We start from the raw sequence: 19,288 nt of genomic DNA, 5'->3' as shown, positions 1-19,288 counted from the left end.
AATCAAAAAATAACTTACTGCAATTATTCACAAGCAAAGTCAGGTGTTTATTTACCATATTTACAAGTATAAATACATTAGTGCTACAAACACTCTCTCATGTTCTTTATTATCATGGCACTTTAGATAACATACAATGCAAGTAAGATGCTTTAGTTTAATAGGCACCTGTGTAGTCACTGCCAAAACAAATATGGCACATGTTGTATGTGATTCTCTTCCAAACGTCTATAAGCCTTCAGCACTAAAAGCAACTGTACATTAGATTTTCATATTTTTGGTCAAATAGATATAGGATTTTATTTTTTTAATTGAAGGATTGGTATTCATTTGGTCACAAGTCGTAAGGGTCTTCTCACTTCAGTATTTTACAGCACCAAAAACTTTTCATTTTGCAGTAAACACATTTTTTCCCCACATCATTTGGGAAGCCATCACCAGCAGATACTCTGATGAACTGAATCCCATCATTTCAGTTGTAAGACAACCTTCGAAAAAAGAGAAAAGGAATGAGATTAAATTTGGTGAAGACCAAAACTTAAACAGTCTATGAAATTAAGCGTTTTGCTTTGTTTCGGTATAATATGCAACTGAATAAGCATTTCTTTCCTCTGGAAAGCATGCCATCCTTCTCTGAGCTCTTCTACAACCTCACACAACCATCACTTTCAGTAACTTGCTTTACCCTTTACTGTACTCAAACCATTCTTCAGCTGCCTACAATAAAAAAGTAGAATAACAAGTCCAGGTCCAGTGACATTCCTTCTGCACAAAGCAAAGCCAAGGGACCAATTCTGCAGTGAATTCCTCCTTGTGTGCCCCCAGAACTAAGTAAGGAGATGACCACATCCCACAGCTTCCACATAGACCCTCAAGCAGAACAAAGGGTGTGTGAATACTAAGTCTGTCCCAGAAGAATCCTTGCTCACACACTGTTTTAATTTAGTTTTGCAGAGAAGAAAATCCGTAAGAAAGCAAGCCATGAAAGCTGTTAGAGCTGTAATTTCATGAGAACACCATTTTCTTAAAATCCTCATTTCCCTTAGCCTTTTCTATTAAGAAATCTGAGACTCTCTAGTGTCTCAGATCAGTTCAAGTGACACCTTACTGTTTCACTTGAAATTCTCTTCTTGGGTTACTGTAATGCAATCTTTGTAACTTTCTTCCTGACTTACTATGCCATGGAAATTAAAGGACTTAGTATGAACCAAGTAACTCCCCCTGACCCACACATTTTTCCAAGCTGAGGGAACATGGGAGTTTTCACCAATCTTTAAGGCATAAGAAAGGAGTAATTGTATTACATTAAAGAATGTAGATTTAGTGTAGATATTAGGAAGATACTTTTCACAATGAGTGTGGTGAAACATTGGACACAAATACCCCACCCCTGGAAACACTGAAGGTCAGGCTGGACAGGGCTCTGAGCAACCCGATCTAGTCAACAATGTCCCTGCCCATTGCAGGGAGCTGAGACTAGACAACCTTTACAGGTCCTTTCCAACCCAAACTACTCTATGATTCTACAAATTTTGCTTAAAATAAATCAGTATGTGAAAATCAGGAACAAAAGATTAAATCAGTAAAAGTTACCTTATTCGCAGCTTCCAGTGCATTTATTAGATTCTGCAACTCTTCCTTATTCATCTCTATAGAAATTGGCTTAATTTCACCATTTTCTCTCACATCCAAATCAAGATTGAGGAGTGGCATTTGCAGCATGGAGATCTTATCACTGGAAAGAGCAAGCTATGCAGATTGACAAAACAAGAAGTGGAAGGACAAGCCATTAAATTTTTAATCTTTCATAATATTACATCTGTACTGTCATTGAACTTGTAACAACAGAACAAACATCAACATGACAAAATTAACTTCTCACAAGTAATCTCTGCAGTTTTGAGGGATTTTTTCCTCTCTCTTTTTGGGATTTTTATTTGTTTAATACCAACAATATATTGAAACAATAAGGGCCTCCCTTCACAGCAATACACTTGTCAAAAACAATTTGTTAAAATTACTGGGCTGGCACATGTTAGTATTCTAGCTGAAAAGAAAGGACACATTTGATCATGGCTCTTTAATGCTGAAATCATCCTATTCAAATTCAGCAAGGGTCTTACAGAATGGGGTTGTTGGGAGAAAGAGAACACCTTTATGCATTTTTCAACACTCTGCAGCTGCTCAAACATTGTCAGATATCCTGTTTGACAAACACTGATGAAGACTACATGCCAATTGTGCTTTCTATTTAGTTGGTTGCTATACTCACTCCAACATAGAAAAGGCTTTTAAAATGTATTAAAATCAAAGGTTAGTTGATAATATTATAGATCAGTATTGTACAGATCTATCTTCTTTATTTAGAGAACAGAATGTGGTAGGGTTCAATGATGTCAAGTGAAAAAAAACATAACCAGCTCAAGGGGGGAAGAAAGTGGTTTTAAGAAAAATAATAGCTCAGACAGGTACCAGAAATTTGTATCACAAAATAGAAAGAAACTCAAGAAATCCTCTAGAAGGAAAATTTTAAAGAAGCCACAAACAAAAAATGAGAGTTCACGTAAGTCCAGTTTATATTTTTGTCAGCAGTAAATGCAGTTAACAAGATATCAAGGCAAATAACAGTTGATCTGAAGCACATTATAATGTCACATCTGCTCTTGCAAAAGCTTGTATGTTTTGGGCATTGCTCTTTAATTTCCAAAGCTGTTTGCTGCAGAAATTATTCAGGATTCTTGTTAACACGGAAAACTACTTAACAGCTCTACAACTCTCTTTAACAGAACTCATGGCCTATGTAAAAAGATAAACAGTGTAAGTAATGTTTTTAAGTCTTTGATAGAGCTTAATTTAAACAAGATGTCTTTGCAACCTCAAACCACCATCCTACTTTAGGCAACACCATTATCATTGGCTTATTACCAAAACAGGAAGTCTAAAGATAAATTATTTCAAACTAATTATTAAATAAATGTTTATTGCAAAGATATAAACATTTGGAAATAGTGGAGAAAACTTATCCTGAACCAGTCAACTAATCTTAAGTATATACTTCTTCAGGAAAAAATACTGTTTAATCAGGCCTCAAAATCATAACAGCATACAAAACTTTCAGGTGTTCCTGAATAGCACTAAGTCTTCCTGAGCAGCTTGAAAAGAAAAGAGGGGGAAAACAAAATAATAGAATTTTTTTAAATTTACTTTTGCAGTTTATACAAATTTCTGGCAAGCCTTTGATGTGTCATCATTAAGGTACTTTTACAACACCTATAAAAATTGAACCATTCTGCAGAGTGAGCAGGCCTAACGGGACTGTATCAATAGTTACTTCTCTGTTGTAGAACATTTCTTTCAAACAACATTAAGGCAACACTCTCACCTTTAACTGCCAGTCAAAATCCTGCAGCTGGGCAGAAGAGATCGCGTTTACTCTTTCTACTAGGGCATTCCTGATTTCTTCCTTTCTACCTTTCAGACATTTTGTGATTGCATCTTGATAGTCTGAATTTAACTCAATTATCTGCTGAGCAGCCTACAAAAATAAAAACAAAAACTGTGATTGCTTAAAGTATGAACCAAAGAAGTAACATGTACCACCTGCAACAATTGTGCTCTGTATATATCTAAGCCAATAGCTGTAATGCTGGACTTCTTTCTTATACCGCCTTTTGTGGCTGCACTCTGTCTTTGATAGTTAAGTCAGTGTTTACCACAGCAACATACAGTGAAAAAAAAAATCATCATTTAAATTAAAAGACACCAGAGAATGGAGCCTTATCAGCCTTCTTAGATGCCACCCTAAAATAGAAAGAAAATCACACACCCAAACAACTCAGGTTTAGGTCTGTAAGTTTCTCAGCATCAGGGCAGAGGCCAAATACATCAGGTCAGCTGAAGCAGAAATAATGATGCAGGGACATCCCCATGGCTACACAGGTGTCTTTCTCTGAGTTACTAGCAGGTGGTCAAAATACAAGCAATGTGCAAGAGATAAGGATTAAGATTTTGCAATGTTCATACATATTGGAATGTCCTGAATTACAGTCCCTGCACCACATGGTCCTCCATTCACAGCCAAATTTTTTACAAGATTTATTTACATCCAGTCAGTATTTTAAACCACTTCAATGCAGTACTAATGAATAAAGAAAGCCAAACAAGAAAGTGAATTGGTTTTACTGCTAATAAACAGTACTATGTACAGATTATGTAAATAGATTTAATCTGGTAGCACTCAAAATACCAATGAGTGATTAAATCAATATTTAACAACTATGCTATGATACCAAAAAATATTCAAAAATCACCATCAATTTCACTTTTTGTTTTAGAAGTCTTGGCAGTGTACCTCTAAACGCCGTTTACTTTCTACCTATATAGGCTTAATTCACTGCTATTCAAATGCTTCACTATAAAAATACTTTAGGATTACAAAAACTACAAGACTAATCACTCCACTCATGATCTCTCAAAGTCCAGGCTAACCAGTGATGAGCCCTTACCTCTTCATCAGATATGTTCTTGCCAACTGCAGTTTTGAAATATGTCATTGTTTCTTCCAAAACCTCCAGCCACTCTGACAAGCTCCAAACACTGCCATAATCCTGGTATCGAGGATATGCACGGCCACAGATGCCATCAACTATCTTATGAAGGAACTGCAACGATATGACACATAACTTATGAGTATAATTCTCTCGTGGTTAATCTACACCTGAAACTGATCAAGCAATTCAGTTATCATCCCTCCCTCCGCTGGGAGCTGCCTCAATGCTTCCAGACTGCAGCCCAGCCACCGTTCAGAAAGCCACGAACACTAACCACCCCCTGAATATGCACTGTCCTTGCTTCTCCCCTCAAAGCCAGTTCACGAAAGTTCTGGCCACAGAAATCACAACGTGACTCAGACTCAGCTCGGGTTTACACGCGGACTCAACAGCTGTGTGCACAACTGCACAGCCCTGCCGAGGTGTCGCGACCAAGGGCGCCTCAGCCATCCCTGCACTGGGATCGCAGCACAACCCCAGCTGCTGATTTCCGAGCCCGCGGGCCTCTCTGGTCTCCCAAGTCTCTGGCACTGCGGCCTGGCGGGAGGGGCGGCCCCGCTGCGCAGCCCCGCGCCCCGGCGGGCCCTGCCTCTGTCGCAAGCTCCGGAGAGCGGCTGCCCGGCCTGCCCGCGGCGATCCCCGCGCTGCTGCCCGCCCGGGGCCGCGGGGAGCTCACCTGCAGCGCCCGGCCCGGCGGGAGCTTCTCCAGCAGCCTCAGCATCGCCCAGCCCTGCCGCCGACACGTGACCGCCCGCCGCCGCTGCGCAGGCGCACGAGCAAACACCCGCCCTGCTCTGCCCGGTGTCACGGGTTCGAGACCCTGTCCCGGCACCGCGATCGTCCGGTGTGTTTGGGGGACCAGCGGGGCTGTGTGCGACCTTCGGTCAGACGGCAAATGAAGTCGGAACCTCCCCTGTACGAAAAATCACGCTATGAATAGCCAGTGTCCACAGAGGCGACAGAGGAGTCCTGCACGTTTATTCGAATAAAGGGAGAGAGTCCCCTGGGGCACACGCCCGCGGGGTTTTCTCTCTCGCGGTTTCGGAGGGCAATGCCCCTTTCAGCCTGAACTGCCGGCATGTTGCCCTCTTCCTTTCCCCATTGTGTGAGGTACTGGGAAGCTACAGCCTTCCCGAACCGCCTCCCACATATGCCATTTGAACCTGTCAGTTTACCCCAAAGTTCAGAAACTCAGGCTTGTGCAGACCCGCTTGCCTGTCTCAGGAGTCAGGCTGCCCGGGCTCTGTAACAAACCTGCTGCTTGCAGTTAGGTGAGACATTAAGACCCTTAACATTTCAAGTGCGTTAACACCCACAGCCTCACCCATCGGATTGTTTGTAAAGACATTAGCACACATCTTCCCCATCACCCCAATTTTTACAAGCTTTTACATGCAATTACATTTAATAACTATTTTCGCATTCTGCCTGTCTGGCAGCTTTGCTTTTTTTACTTTTAAGAGGTTAACTTTCCAACTGGTGGCAGGAGAGGAAGCTCAAGACTTACGACACTGTATCTTCTGTGATACTGAATCAAAGTGAGGGTTTGGAGAAACTCTAACTGCAGAGGTCCTTGCTGTGGGTACAGTGTTTACCATGAAGAGCTCAGGTTTTTTTATGCTTTATCAAAGTGTGAATTCAATCCTAGCCAGGCAGTGGAGGAGGTTAATGGAACAGGTTTTCTCATTAGCAGTTCATGGGTTGAACTGATTGCATGTGAATGCAAAGGAGCAAAATTGCCCTGATATAAGAGAACCTATAAGAATTCAAGTCCCAGCAAGACACAAAACTGCACAGACTGTTATATCTGTAAGCAGACTTTATTTCACTGAAGTCACTAGGCTAATTTACAGTCAAACAGTTATGCATATGTAGGTATAGCACGGGGCCATAAGAAAACCAAACCAGCTACAAGTCTGTACTAGTGGATAGAAGCTCTTTGAAAAAAACCCAGGCTGGTTAAGTCAGTCTGCAGCACAACTTCTTCAAAGACAAGCATGTGGCCCTGTTGGAATGATGTGGTGCCTGGGAGTTTTGGAGAAGAGACACATGGGGAAGAACAGATTTCACGTTTTGCTGACTGAAAACTTTCAAATTCCCCCAATTTCCCTCAGGGTTTGCTACTGCTAGTAGATTAGACTTTTAAGAAAGGTTTCTTGAAAATTTATTCAATTTTATTATGGAGAAACTACTCAAAACTACTGTTAAATTACGATTAGATGAAATTTCAAGTTTAAAAAAATCTGTAATAATTTCCTTTATTCCCCTAGTATTTGCTTTGTTAGATAACTGGAAACCTATCCACTTTGACTGCACTATGTTGCACACTACAAAACAGAGCACCAGGGGGAGCGTCTGCTCCAAGCAAAATAGACCGAGAGACAACAGGAGAAATACGAAGGTGATCCAGACTCAGAAGGAAATAATTTACGAAGAGAAAGGTAGCGAGTGTGCCACTCAGTCGAAAGAGATCAAACAGGTGAAAAATGCAAGAGAGCAAAGATGTAACGCATGAAGACAGGAACAAATAGGATAGGAAACTACCATCCCATGTGACACTATCCCAGTGAACATTTTCAAAGCAGCTGATTCTTTACAGGTTTGAAGAATAAAGAATTTCACTTTTCATTTTTCACATATATGTCGTTTAAAAGTAATATTTTTGATTCAGCCTATTGGCCTATGAGGAGCAAAGTCAGACTGCTCAGGGAAACCACAGCTGGGTTAGCTAAATTCATGTTTCAGAGCCCATGTTCAACTGCAACAAAGTAGGGGATACAAAGCTGGCATTTGGCAGTTTGGACCTTATTGGGATCGGCCATCAAGTCTTAACCTTTAAAAATACCTGGTTTTCATGCTTCTGTACCACAAAAGTGACAATCCACCCCACCCCTTAAAGCTAAGCTCTCAAATAATCACAAAACCAGGGAGGGAAACTTCTAGAACACTAAGTACATAGGCAAGAGATTCCAGAGCAGCAAGGAAAGAAGCAATTTTATGAGAGAAAGGTGTAGAGTGAACTTTGAATTATTTTATCCACGTTGCTGATCCAAGCACCAGTATAAGTATCCCACAAGGAGCTATCAAACAGGTATGTCAATAAATAGATAGAAATAAATAATAAATAGAAATAAATAGATAACTGTGTACTTTACCATCATAGAGGGGACAGTAAATGCATTTTTAAATGTAGTGAAAACGTTGAGATTGCAGTTGAGATTATGCTGAGCTAAATGTGGGTTGCTGTGGAAAGAGAGGTCCCACTGGCCTCCTGTTGCCAGCTCTGCTTTTTCTCCCCGCCCCTCATGCCAGTACTAGGGTGCAAGGGGCTGCAGGATGAAACTGCAGATGATGTAGATGAAAAGTAATTTTTTTGCACCCATTTATTTTTTTTCATGGGTTAGATTTCCACCAGGAACAGAGCAGCACTTCTGACAGAAGTGACCTTTGTGGTTGGGACTGAGGGGGAAGACAAAACTACCCCTTCTGGCAGCCCATACTTAGATGAAGGTGGTTGACACATGAATATCAATCAGTGAACCACTTTAATTATTAAACCAGGAATCTTTAAAGTTTTTTGTAGAAGCTTACATATAATCATGGCCATAGTGATGTGTTACAGTTGAAGGAGATTGAAAATATTATATCTCTATTTAGTTTTTACACTCTGATGAGCCAGTGAAGTTCATAGTGAGGCTGAATGAAATCTATTGTCACCATTTTTATCTTTCTATGTTCCTTTCTTCATGCTTAAAAATTCTAGGTGAACTGAACACCAGGTACTCATCAGGACAGGAATTTTACTCACAGTGTTCAGATCTAATGATTGTTATGTCTGGAATACAAAATGACAAAACCAGAAAATTAGTAATCCCTTTTAGGGCAGATGTAGTAAAACTATAAGCTAGATATTCCCTTGCTTCTCCAAGCCTAACCTTAAGATTTCAGTGTTAATAATGAATTGCAAGAGTGTGCTGGTGCTTTTCAAAAATCTTTGGATATCATAAAACAGAAAATAAAATGCCTAGTACGTAGATCATGGTGACTCTTAACCCTAGTAGTAAACAACAATTAGTAGTGCTGGAATATGCTGCACAGCAAGTTGTACCAACACGTCATAATAGCAGTGGGGAGAAAGTATTCCTAAAAAATAATAAACACCCCACTACATACATCTCATCTACACAAGGAGTTCATGGACTGTATTTATTATATAACCCTAGGCTGAGAGCTACTATTACAACTTCTATAGGTTTCATTTTTATCACATCATCAGTTATTCCCTTAAAACTTGACAAGCTATGTCACAGCAATTTACAACAATATTTTTATTATTACATTATTACAACATTACAATTTTACAACATTAGCTAAGGTCTGAATGGATTTATTAAACTGCATTACACCTTTGGCTGGACACTTTTATTTGAAATTTAGTTTGCCTTCAGTCAGTTTGATGGGATTCATTCTTATCTGGTTTACTTTAGCAAAACAAAGGTGGATTGATAAACACCAGGATCAAAAAGAATTATTTAATGGAAGCAGTGGTCACTGCTAATATAAGAGCAATTGGGTATGAAACTGAGTTTAGAAGCTAGAAGATAATTCTTAACCCTCACAGAACCCAAACTCTGGGGCAGATTTTTAGTACAGTAATATGAGCAAAATACCTAACAAGTTGTAGATAAAGTTCAGTCAGTTTATGAACCAGATTGTATGGCATGGTTGCAATAATGAGGATTTAATGACCCTGAAGGTGCCTTTCAGGAAAGTTCCCATGATAATATTTACATACAACTCTACCTTTCTCAAGATTTGCAGAACATACAGAATATACATAGATATCTTGCACTGTAAAAATATTAAATGTTCAATCTTTCAAACTGAGCATGTAGGCTCAGATTCACTAAAAAACATTTTCATGTTGAGATGCTTATTCTCCCTTGTTTCAATTTTAATTTGTAACCTGAAAGTAGTAATGCCTTCTTGTCTCACAGGGAGCAGTGAAGGAAAATTTGTGACTATTTATAATATGCTTACTCCAGCGATAAAAACAATCTCTTCATGAGGAAATCAGTAAACCAGTAAAGATCTAGACAGTGTATGGTAAAAAAAGGCTATAGCCACACACAGACTAGAGCAGATGAACAGCTGTTTTGTTCCCTGTGTATATGTCTTCCAGGGGTCCTGCCAGGAAATATATCTGAAGATCTTATTGTATCTGTGAGTCTTGTAATAAGAAATTACCTTAGTGATAAGCACAACAGACTGCTTTAATTTGCACTGGCAACATTGCTTAGCACTCTAAACACATCATTTAGCCAATGATCTGGTAAACAATAATTCAGTGTATTTTAAAACTCAAGAGTTATTTTGTGATATCTCTGCTACAGTTAAATTATTTGAGTTTACTGCAGAGATAAGAAAATAAAACATGATGAAATTACTGGGTAATAATAAATTCCCTTTCTGGCTATAATTTATTCTTAATATGCCACCACATTTTCAAATATATTTGAACTAGTGTGGGTATTATAATATGTCCCTATTTGCACTGTAAATACATGCTGGATCTCTAAAGTACATCCACTGACCTGATATGAATGAACTAAGCTGATCTGGGAGCATCTACATTGCAGTAATGATAACCAGCTATGTCTACAACCCCAAATCCTCACTGGCACTGCTATTTATGTGGATTTGACACTGGAATCATCATTGGATATGATACTCCTCTGGGGAAGAGATTTTCTCAGAGAACAGTCATACTCAGGTTTTCACATTCCATTAATTTGAGGTGCTCTGGGAAATGATAGCACTCTGACAAATTTCCCTCTTCCTTTCAGATCTTCATGGGAAAGTTTTCAGTCTGCCAACAGGTTTAGTTGGCAGGTCACATGAGTTCCTCTCTTTCATGTGTCCCAGACAGTGCCAGTATGGGCACAGCTGGATGAGTTGTCCATGCTTGTACTTGCAGAGCTATTGCAGCCACGAACAGATTGACAGTTTGAAATATACAAAGAGCTCTCCAACAGTTTTTGCATCATCAACAGCTCTTGTGTCATTGGACTTAAGTCCACATAAGTCACAGGGAAATTGCTGAAGCTTCAGGAAAGTACAGAGGGGTGCAGAGCCCACAACTTCACTTACAGGGTTGGACCATAATAATAGTTACTGGATTGAATTATGAAAAGTATTCACAAAGAGGGGAAAGAAAAACCCAAGTTTTTGTCAGAAATACAGCTACTGAAGAAAAATGTACTTTTAATATCGAAATTACTATTATGTTAATACTAAAGCAATACTTATAGGGAATTCATGTCTCACCAATGGCCATAGTGTTGAGAAACCTCTTACTTAAAACCATATTTGGCTTCCTGTCATCACCAAGAAATAAGAGAATTGTCGTTATTCCTGTTTTAATTAATGGTGGTTTCCAGCAGAGAGCCCCTAAGTGGTTTTACCTAAGATCAGAGTGGAGTTTAATTCCCTTAGCTCTTCTGTGTGACTCCAAAGCTGGTCTGAAGCCATTGGTTTGGACTGATTCTTTTCAGTTAGTGTGTGGACACTTACTGTTTATAGAAGAAAAGGTAGGACTGACAGGTGAGGATCACATTCTTTTGTTAATTGCCACTACTCTGGATGATCTGAATTTCAAACTTTTCTTTTTCATGTGGCAGTTCAGGAGATGATAATAGAAACATGCAGATCTCTCTGGGGAAAAAAAGGGGATATATCTGTATGGAGGATATTCAGTGTTATTACCTCAAGGCAGAAAAGCTATCAGTGAAATTTCTCAATCAAGCATCATTTCTGGTGACGATGTAGTTTGTAACTACTTTGTAGTTACTCTTCCCTAAGGTATGTGGGAGAATACAGTTTAATTACACTTCAGACATGCTGGATGGTTGCTCTGCATGCTTGGAATCAAGACTATTCACACTACTGGACAGGTGTGGAGAAAGATAAAGTGAAAACATGTATGTAATGGCCAAGTCAGGAGTCAGCAATGCCTCTCACTCTCCTGATCAACCTTACCTCTCCAAAAAGCTCATATGCTCTACTTCAACACATTTAATTAAACTGCACAGAGTGCTGCACTGAGGTAGTGGTGCTTTTTCTGGCAGCCAAGGTAGCTAATTTATGGTTTGGAGAGGTATTTTTGCAGTGCACTGATGTACAGGCCTAACTGAGGCAATTGTTATTGCTGGACAAACAGGGGAAACAAAATAATGCCTTTCATAGTTGTAGGCTTACAGAATGGACTGTCATGAATGAAAAAACATGAATGGGAAATGTGAGACTCTGCATATGAATTATTTACAGCTGCAATGTGATTACAATAGCTGTGGTTGGTTATAAGCTGTGTGATGTTCTCTTCTTTCTCAAACATCTCTGCCAACTTGAAAATTCCAACAAATCAACGTTAACCAATTAAATCACTTTGAAGTAACTGGGTTTTGGCAAAGCCTACTACCACCTTGTGTCTCGCAGCAGCTTGCTCTGCTCTCCCCAGAGCTGATTCCTCTTTCCTACAGCAACCGAGCCAGCAAAGGTGGTAGATCCTGCAAGGAAAGAGAACTCCACATCTTTTCCTGCCAAGAAGAAGAAACTGCATAATTTCAAGGCAGTAGTTACAGACTTCCTTCATGTAGAATTTTTATTCCATCTGACATGCCAATATGTTTTGAAATTCCTGCTAGCCACATGGGCACTCCAAAGAACAGACCATCAGCAGCTGTTCATTGAATATACCAAAAATGTTTTCAATGTATGGTCAGGAGTGCAGGGCATACTAGAGTGCAGTACAACAGAGGAAAACAACACCATGTACATGGGAAGGAGAACACAACCAAGTACTGCTGCTCAGCACAGCCCTCTCAGGTCTCTGTTAGGAATTGATTGTTGACGATGGACAAGTACTGGTAACCCAAGTCTATTTCAATAGGGACCAAGAGATCTGCAATTAATGTTTCCTGCTGGTTTTTCTTCTTCTTTTTCAGCAGAAGATCGCCTTGATCCTCTCATTTTGACGTAAAAGCCCGTGTGATTTCGTTGAAAGAGGCAGCCTTCAAAAGTGCCCGAGAAGGCAAAAATCAAGGATAGTGTGGGATTCACAAGGGCTATTGATGAAACACCTCACTGAGGTTCCTGGTGGCTGTGATTTGTTTAAGGCAATTTGGGCAGTTTCTCAATAGCCGGAGGCTTATTTCCTAGAAAACAAGAGAAAGTATTTGTTAACCTTGATTCGCCCAGTGGCTAGCAAACTTGATGTTTAGACGGGCCAAGCTGCCTTCAGTGCTGTAAATGACTGTAAAGGATTAAGAAAACCAATTTCCCTGACGAGCTGTCAAGGGCGTCAGGTTGTGTGACTGTCGCACTCCTACCACAGCCTCCATTTGCGGAGGCCCCGAGGTAAAAACAAACCTTTAAACAATAACTAACCTTGAGATGGGGGACCGTCACGGACTCTATAGCGAGCAAAGCTCCCTCTCCCGGAGCCCTGGGCGTGCGGAGGAGCCGCTGTAGGAAAGATCGCCGGCCGCAGCTCGGGTCCCGCCTGTCACTCCTGGGGGGTGAAGGATCAGAGCGGGAAAGACCAGAAGGGAAAGAGTAGGTCGGGGCAGGTGAGGGGCGGCGGGGCGGAGACGGCCGGGGGGCCGGGCAGCGCCGGCGGGGCGGGACGGGGCGGGAGCGCGGCCATTCCCCGGGGGTGTGCGCGGATCCGCCGGTAAGCCCGGAGCGGGTTCGGGGGGTAGGGTGTGTGTATGGGGGCGCGGGAGGACGGCGGTGCAGGGCTCCGGACCAGCCGTGGCGGTACACGCGGAACAGCGGCCGCGGGGGAGCTCCCTCAGCCCGGCCCGGGCGGCGCCTGGCCGGCGGCTCGCCCGGCAGCGCGGCCGGGACTCGAACGGCCCTGCGGAGCTCGGCGGGCTGCAGCGTCGTGGGCGGTGGAGAAGCACGGTTTGTGGGTTTTTGTTTGTAAATGGCCCCTGGGCCACGATCCCCCCGCCATTGAATTTGTTACTCTCGTCGACTTCCCAGAAACAAAAGCTTTTGTTTTAGTAGTTCACGGCGCTGGCTGAGGAGTCAGCTTTTTGCTACTTTACAGATTTTTGGCAAGGAAGTAGACTTGAGTCCGTGTAGGTCACAGGGGAATTGCTGAAAGCTCAGAAAGCGCAGAGGGGTGCAGAGTGCGCAGGGTCACTCACACGATTGGACCACAGCAATAGTTACTGCACTGAATTATGAAAAGTGTTCACAAAGATAGGAAAGAAAAATCCAAGCTCGTGCCAGAAATACAGCTACTGAAGAAAAATGTCCTTTTAATATCGAAATTACTATTATTTTAATACTTATAAAGCAATATTTACAGGGTGTTCACATCTCACCAATGGCCACAGTTTTGAGAAACCTCGTACTTAAAACCATATTTGGCTTCCTATCATCACCAAGAAATAAGAAAATTGCCATTATTCCTGTTTTCATTCGTGGTGGTTTCCAGCAGAGAGCCCCTAAGTGGTTTTACCTAAGATCAGAGTGGAATTTAATTCACTTGGCTCTTCTGTGTGACTCCAAAGCTGGTCTGAAGCCATTGGTTTGGACTGATTCTTTCCAGTTAGTGTGTGGACACTTACTGTTTATAGAAGAAAAGCTAGGACTGACAGATGAGGATCACATTCTTTTGTTAATTGCCACTTCCTTGGATGATCTGAATTTCAGAGGCAAGAGCCAGAGCTGATACATGTTTTCAATGAAAACTAGACTAAAACCGAGACAAGTGCTCTACGTAAGTACTCAGACATACTCCCTATTCTCATATTCCTGTCCCATCTTGCTTGTGCCAACATGAGTACTTTCACAGGTGCAATGATGAATTGGGAAATCCAGTGATGTTCTTGTCTTTGAGTTAGTAAAAAGTCTGGCAGATCAGTGAGAACCAGGTTCAGTAAGTACCTGATTGATTATGAAGGAGTTGACAAAGCCAGGAGTGGGAGTTAGAAGCAAGAATAATTCTGCTCAGTGTTAGCTTTTAACTCACTTCAGCTACTCACAGCAGTGACTTTCTAGTGTCTTAAATAGTTTCGGGGTTACTACGGTTAGAATTTGAACATTTTTAACTCCTTGTATTTTTTTTTTTCCTTCTATATATTTTGACTTCATTTTTATGGATAACACTTTTAAAGATACACATTTGTAGTTGAGCCCTCAATTGCTCACTTTCAGATTCTGAAATTCTCACTTTCAGATGAAATACCATCTCAAGAGTCATGTTTTATAGTCTTACGGGAACTCTCTAGTGGTTAAAGTGGATTCACAGGTTATTCCTCTCAATATATCCCCAAGCAGTAGGCAGGTTTTATTGCTCTGTGACAAATCTGATTGTCTTCCTGAGGTTGTACAAGAGTTGGTTTCAACAAAAATTCACTAACCCTAGAGCATTAGACCTGAAAACCTCAGTGGATGCCTTGGGAACTCTTGAGCAGCTTATAAATGTAGGTGTCTTAGAAAACCAGAAGAATGAAAAAAACTAGTCAAAGACCTAATCTAGGATTTTAGGAACTCAAGTACAGTTTCTTGCTGTAACAGGTGTTTTCAGTATTAATTTCTATGAGTACCCTGGACCTTATCTACACAATAGAGTTTTGGCTCTTTAAATAAATCAGCATAGTTAAAAAACATCAATACTATTAATATGGATCTATTTCCTTTAAAATTATTTACAGAAGCATAGGGAGTGTACACTGCTACAAAAAAAAAAAATCACATCCTTCTGCATCACATGAACACTAGTATAAAGTTTTTAACACGGTCCACACCTTAGTCGTACAGTGAAATTAATGTGAATTTCACACATACCAAGGCATTTGTAGTGACTAAATGCTGCATGACCATAAGCTAAAGATATACCTGTGTGAAAAGACAGTCATAAAAGAGTAAGACTTAATCCGGAAGGTTACGGTTTACTGTTTTGAGAGCAATGTGGCACATGAGAACAGGGCGTAAAGCAGAACTTTTCTGATGAATGGAGAAAAAGATGTAAAATATTTTCACATATGATCATTCTCCAGCAGACATCAGTTCTATTTTGAAAATGGTTACCTGTAGCAGAAATAAAGGGTTTGTCTGAAACTCAAACCTAAAATTTGCTAGTTTGATTGTGTTTATAGTACAAGATCTGATTGACTTTACCCAAGGTGAAGGAGATTTTCTGCTTTTGTGTACTGCTCCCACACTGTAGTACATTAACCAGTATTACTGCATGTATAGTTTACTATTACATTACCTTACATCCATCCTTGAGTCAGGGACGTGGCACTTCCTGGGTTTTAATGCATCCTGCTGATTGTTTTTCAGTTGTGAAGGGCTGTTGATGGCTGGCTTGACATACTCAGAACCAAGAAATTTCCTTTCTAAGATCCAAGGCATTTCAAGCCTTGCAAGTTTTCAGTGTTGCCCCTGCTAAATTAGACTTTGTAGGTAGGAGTGCATGGTGAAATTGACACAACAATTGACTTTTCATATTACCATCTACCACTCTTCATTCAAGAGTTCTTACATCCCTTTTATAAATATATCTCAGAATATATGGTTGGAAATAACAACATCATTTTCTCAAATTGAAGTTTTGATTCCTGCAGGTTTTTGGCTGTTTGTCCCATAAACAGACAGTGCAGATCTATTTGGCATATTAGAATGTCTTGGCAGATTTCATACTGGCTTGTCACAAGGACGTGTGACAAATTTGTGAAATTGCATATTACAGAGAAAGTAGCAAACTTTAGGAGAAAATAAGTATTTGTTCTTCAGAGTGTAAATTAATCTTCAGGCCCTGGTTCCCTGAAGCTTCGCCATTGTCTACTAGCTTCTGAGTTTTAAAAGATGATTAGGAGGAGTTTTTAACATTTAGCCTGTCAGTGGAGTGACAAAAGTGCTAGTGAACCTGTGCAGTAGCACTTGCTAAGGGGTTTAATTGGGACTTTTGTGTGGATTGGGGACGATCCATCCTTCCACAGGATTGTGTAGTGTGACCTCCATCTAGGTTAGCATTTTTTATATTCCCTGGTCACCCAGAACCTCAGGCCTGCAGGACATCCTGATATATTCATGTGGGGAGGAAAGAAAAAGGGATGTTGCTGGGGAGATACATTGTCTGAATTGTTTCCCTGTTAGGTGTTCTAGACATTTTTCAAGATAATGAAGTTTTATTGATTGCTTTTCTGTTTGCCAGGAATTGATTTATTACTTCCTACTGGAAAATAGGCCAGATGAAGGCGTACTGCACACTGCCTGAGAAGGAGCAGGATAGAGACACACACACCTTAAACACACATAGGTCTGGGGAACATTCTTGTTAAATATGTCATTTACCAAATGCATTTAACAAAGAATTTTCTGAAAGAAGAATGAGGACTACTAACTATTTGGAGGTCACAGGAAAAGAGGATGTTGTCAGAAGGGAGGAAGTGGTCAGGGGAAGCCAGGGTAAATGGTAAGGCACTTCATGTGACATGTGAGCAAACAACCACAACATAATAGTAAGGTGCAGTTCCAGAGCAGGATAAACATAGACTAGATTATCTACACATCTGTTTTGTTAACAATCTTAAGAAATTATCTAGTATGGCAGAGATCAGTGATTGCTAAGTGATTTGCCAAAGGCTACCAGTAATACAACTGGAACTAAGGAACTATTAGTGTCAGCTCCATCCTCCCACAGGAAAGCTAGGAGCAAAGGCTTGCATGCAGGTGATACTTCACAGAATTGGAAGCTGACAGAATTTACAAGAGACAATGGAAGGGAAGCAATGGGAAAATAAAACAACTTATGGACATGAAATACCCATACAAGAGAATGCTTACACAGGACTTTATGGTGAATGGCCCTTCTTCCAGGTATAGAGCATTTAAAAGTAGGAGTTTTCTCAGCATTACCACTAGAAGAGAGTTATCAAAGCCTGTTTTTATTGTGATATAGGGTGGTCAAACATAGAGAGTGTATAGTGTTGATCTGTGCTGTGGTAAAAATGATGCTGCTGTGCCTTGATTTAATAAAGATATGACAACCAGCTATTTCCTGTTAACCATATCTAGTCCTTCCAGGAAATAATCAGAATACATGAGGGGACTGGTGTAGAAAAAAAGCAAGAAAGCAAATAAAGCCAGTGTCATATAATTCCCTTCCACATTTCATCATTACCATGTGACATTACTAAGCTTACTGCAAGAGCTTCTCTTTTTGAGTGTAAGACATACCTGAATTGACTCTATATCAGCTATTTATATATATATTTAGCAAGATCAAGCAATGTTCACTTGATAGCATGAAAATGAAGACAGGCTAGCTTGCATGAGGCTGTCTGCAAAAGGTAGCGTGTGATCCTTTAGGCTTCCTGTTTTCAAATACATGAACATTATTCTTGGGGGTTTTTAAACATAAACGTATATTTTAGAAATAAACGTCTAAAAACAATGCTTCAGAATAACTCATCTTGTGGATTGTTTACCAGTATTTAAATAAATATCTGCAGGTTTGCATTACTACTTTAAATTTAAATTGGCTGGGAAACTCAAGACTTTACTATGAAAAATAACATGACAAGAGGGTCAAATAATTTTTTAACGGAAGAGATTTCTTAGAAAAATGATTTCAAATTGCTTTTATTTGATGTTTGGTGCCTTAATCCTTTAAAATATCTAACATGAAGTTGATGAAACTCCTGGCAAAAAATGTGTTCAGTACTTTATGAACCAAATTTAATGAGGAAGAATAATAAAATTAGAAGAGTTAAAAAATGTGAAAGAGGTTTCTGAAGTTTGAAACCTCAAAGGTGCTATTTTAAAATGGTGATGCAAATGATTTTTTTTTAAAATCTTTTGCAAAATAGTAGCTTAGTCAAATCCCACAGGAGTCAGAGGGTATTGTGGCAGAGTGTAAGACCCAGAAAGGTTTTTTCCCAAGATGTCTGTCAATTATCTGATTCGCTTCTCTGATCATAGGAGATTACTTTTTGTTTCTCACACAGTGTTTCCAGTGTGGTGGATATGTGCTAGTTATTTCTCACCCCTACAGTCTTCAGGGTTTTCTTTAAAGTGGTTACATTAGAATACTGGAGATACTGGCAAAAATATGCAGTGCACTGAACTGAATCTGATGTTTCCTGTTCCTTTTTAAATGCTGCTTCTCTGAAGAAGGATGAGCAGGGGTGGGGCAGAGGTTTTGGAGCTGTGTCAAAAGTCAGGGATGTGTATGTGGTGAGGGCTGACTGCTCTTCAGCAACATTGCATATGCAGTTTAAACCATTATCTCCCCCACCTGTGGTGAGGAATTCCATCTTAACATGCTGTCATGTTAAAGTGCCCAGTAGTCTTCCTCCCTGCTTCCCACCACCGTTTTATTTTTTTTTTTTTTTTAATAAATAGTGGTCACTGAGTATCAAATGCTTCAAAAGATAATAGATTATGTAAACCAAAAAGATAATAGATTATGTAAACCAAAAAGACCTAGAATTTAGGAGATTTTGAAATTTGTAAGGTGTGTTTTAGCTGTACAGGTTATTTTGCCAGTATAATTTTCACTGAATGAACAGGATCTGCTATTTAAAGCTTCTGCATTCCCATTAGCCTTGGGAGATTGAGAAAGAGTTCCTTACTTTACTTTTACTACTTCTTCATCAGTATCAGATGTTTGTTTGCTTGGTCTTATGAAGACAAACATGATTTTCACTGCAAATCTA

The 19,288-nt window shown here is 40.1% G+C and overlaps 2 protein-coding genes across 3 annotated transcripts in view; one reads left to right on the top strand and one right to left on the bottom strand.

Annotated features, from left to right (window-relative positions):
* Nucleotides 1-23: 23 nt before the first annotated feature.
* COMMD8 (COMM domain containing 8) lies at nt 24-5,369 on the bottom strand. 2 transcript variants are annotated; one of them, XM_085059036.1, is made up of 5 exons: nt 5,227-5,368; nt 4,506-4,661; nt 3,383-3,535; nt 1,594-1,749; nt 24-488 (listed from the first exon to the last, which is right to left on the bottom strand). In XM_085059036.1, the coding sequence occupies exons 1-5, from the start codon at nt 5,269-5,271 to the stop codon at nt 468-470; spliced, it is 531 nt and encodes a 176-aa protein (XP_084915162.1). In that variant the 5' UTR covers nt 5,272-5,368; the 3' UTR covers nt 24-467. The 2 variants fall into 2 exon arrangements, with proteins under 2 accessions (XP_084915162.1, XP_084915161.1); XM_085059035.1 differs by lacking the exon at nt 24-488 and having other exon boundaries at nt 1,561-1,749; nt 5,227-5,369.
* Nucleotides 5,370-13,375: 8,006 nt separating this feature from the next.
* The window catches only part of ATP10D (ATPase phospholipid transporting 10D (putative)), a 37,603-nt gene continuing 31,690 nt past the window's right edge, over nt 13,376-19,288 (top strand). Inside the window, exon 1 of the mRNA XM_085059025.1 lies at nt 13,376-13,518. The gene's annotated coding sequence lies outside the window, so the exon portion shown is untranslated. The remainder of the gene's footprint in view (nt 13,519-19,288) is intronic.

This window comes from Lichenostomus cassidix, chromosome 4, assembly GCF_008360975.1.
Source record: "Lichenostomus cassidix isolate B80296 chromosome 4, HeHo_3.0, whole genome shotgun sequence".
In the NCBI taxonomy this organism is placed as follows: domain Eukaryota; kingdom Metazoa; phylum Chordata; class Aves; order Passeriformes; family Meliphagidae; genus Lichenostomus; species Lichenostomus cassidix.
Note: the sequence above shows the minus strand (reverse complement) of the source record. Positions and strands in the feature narration are given on the sequence as shown.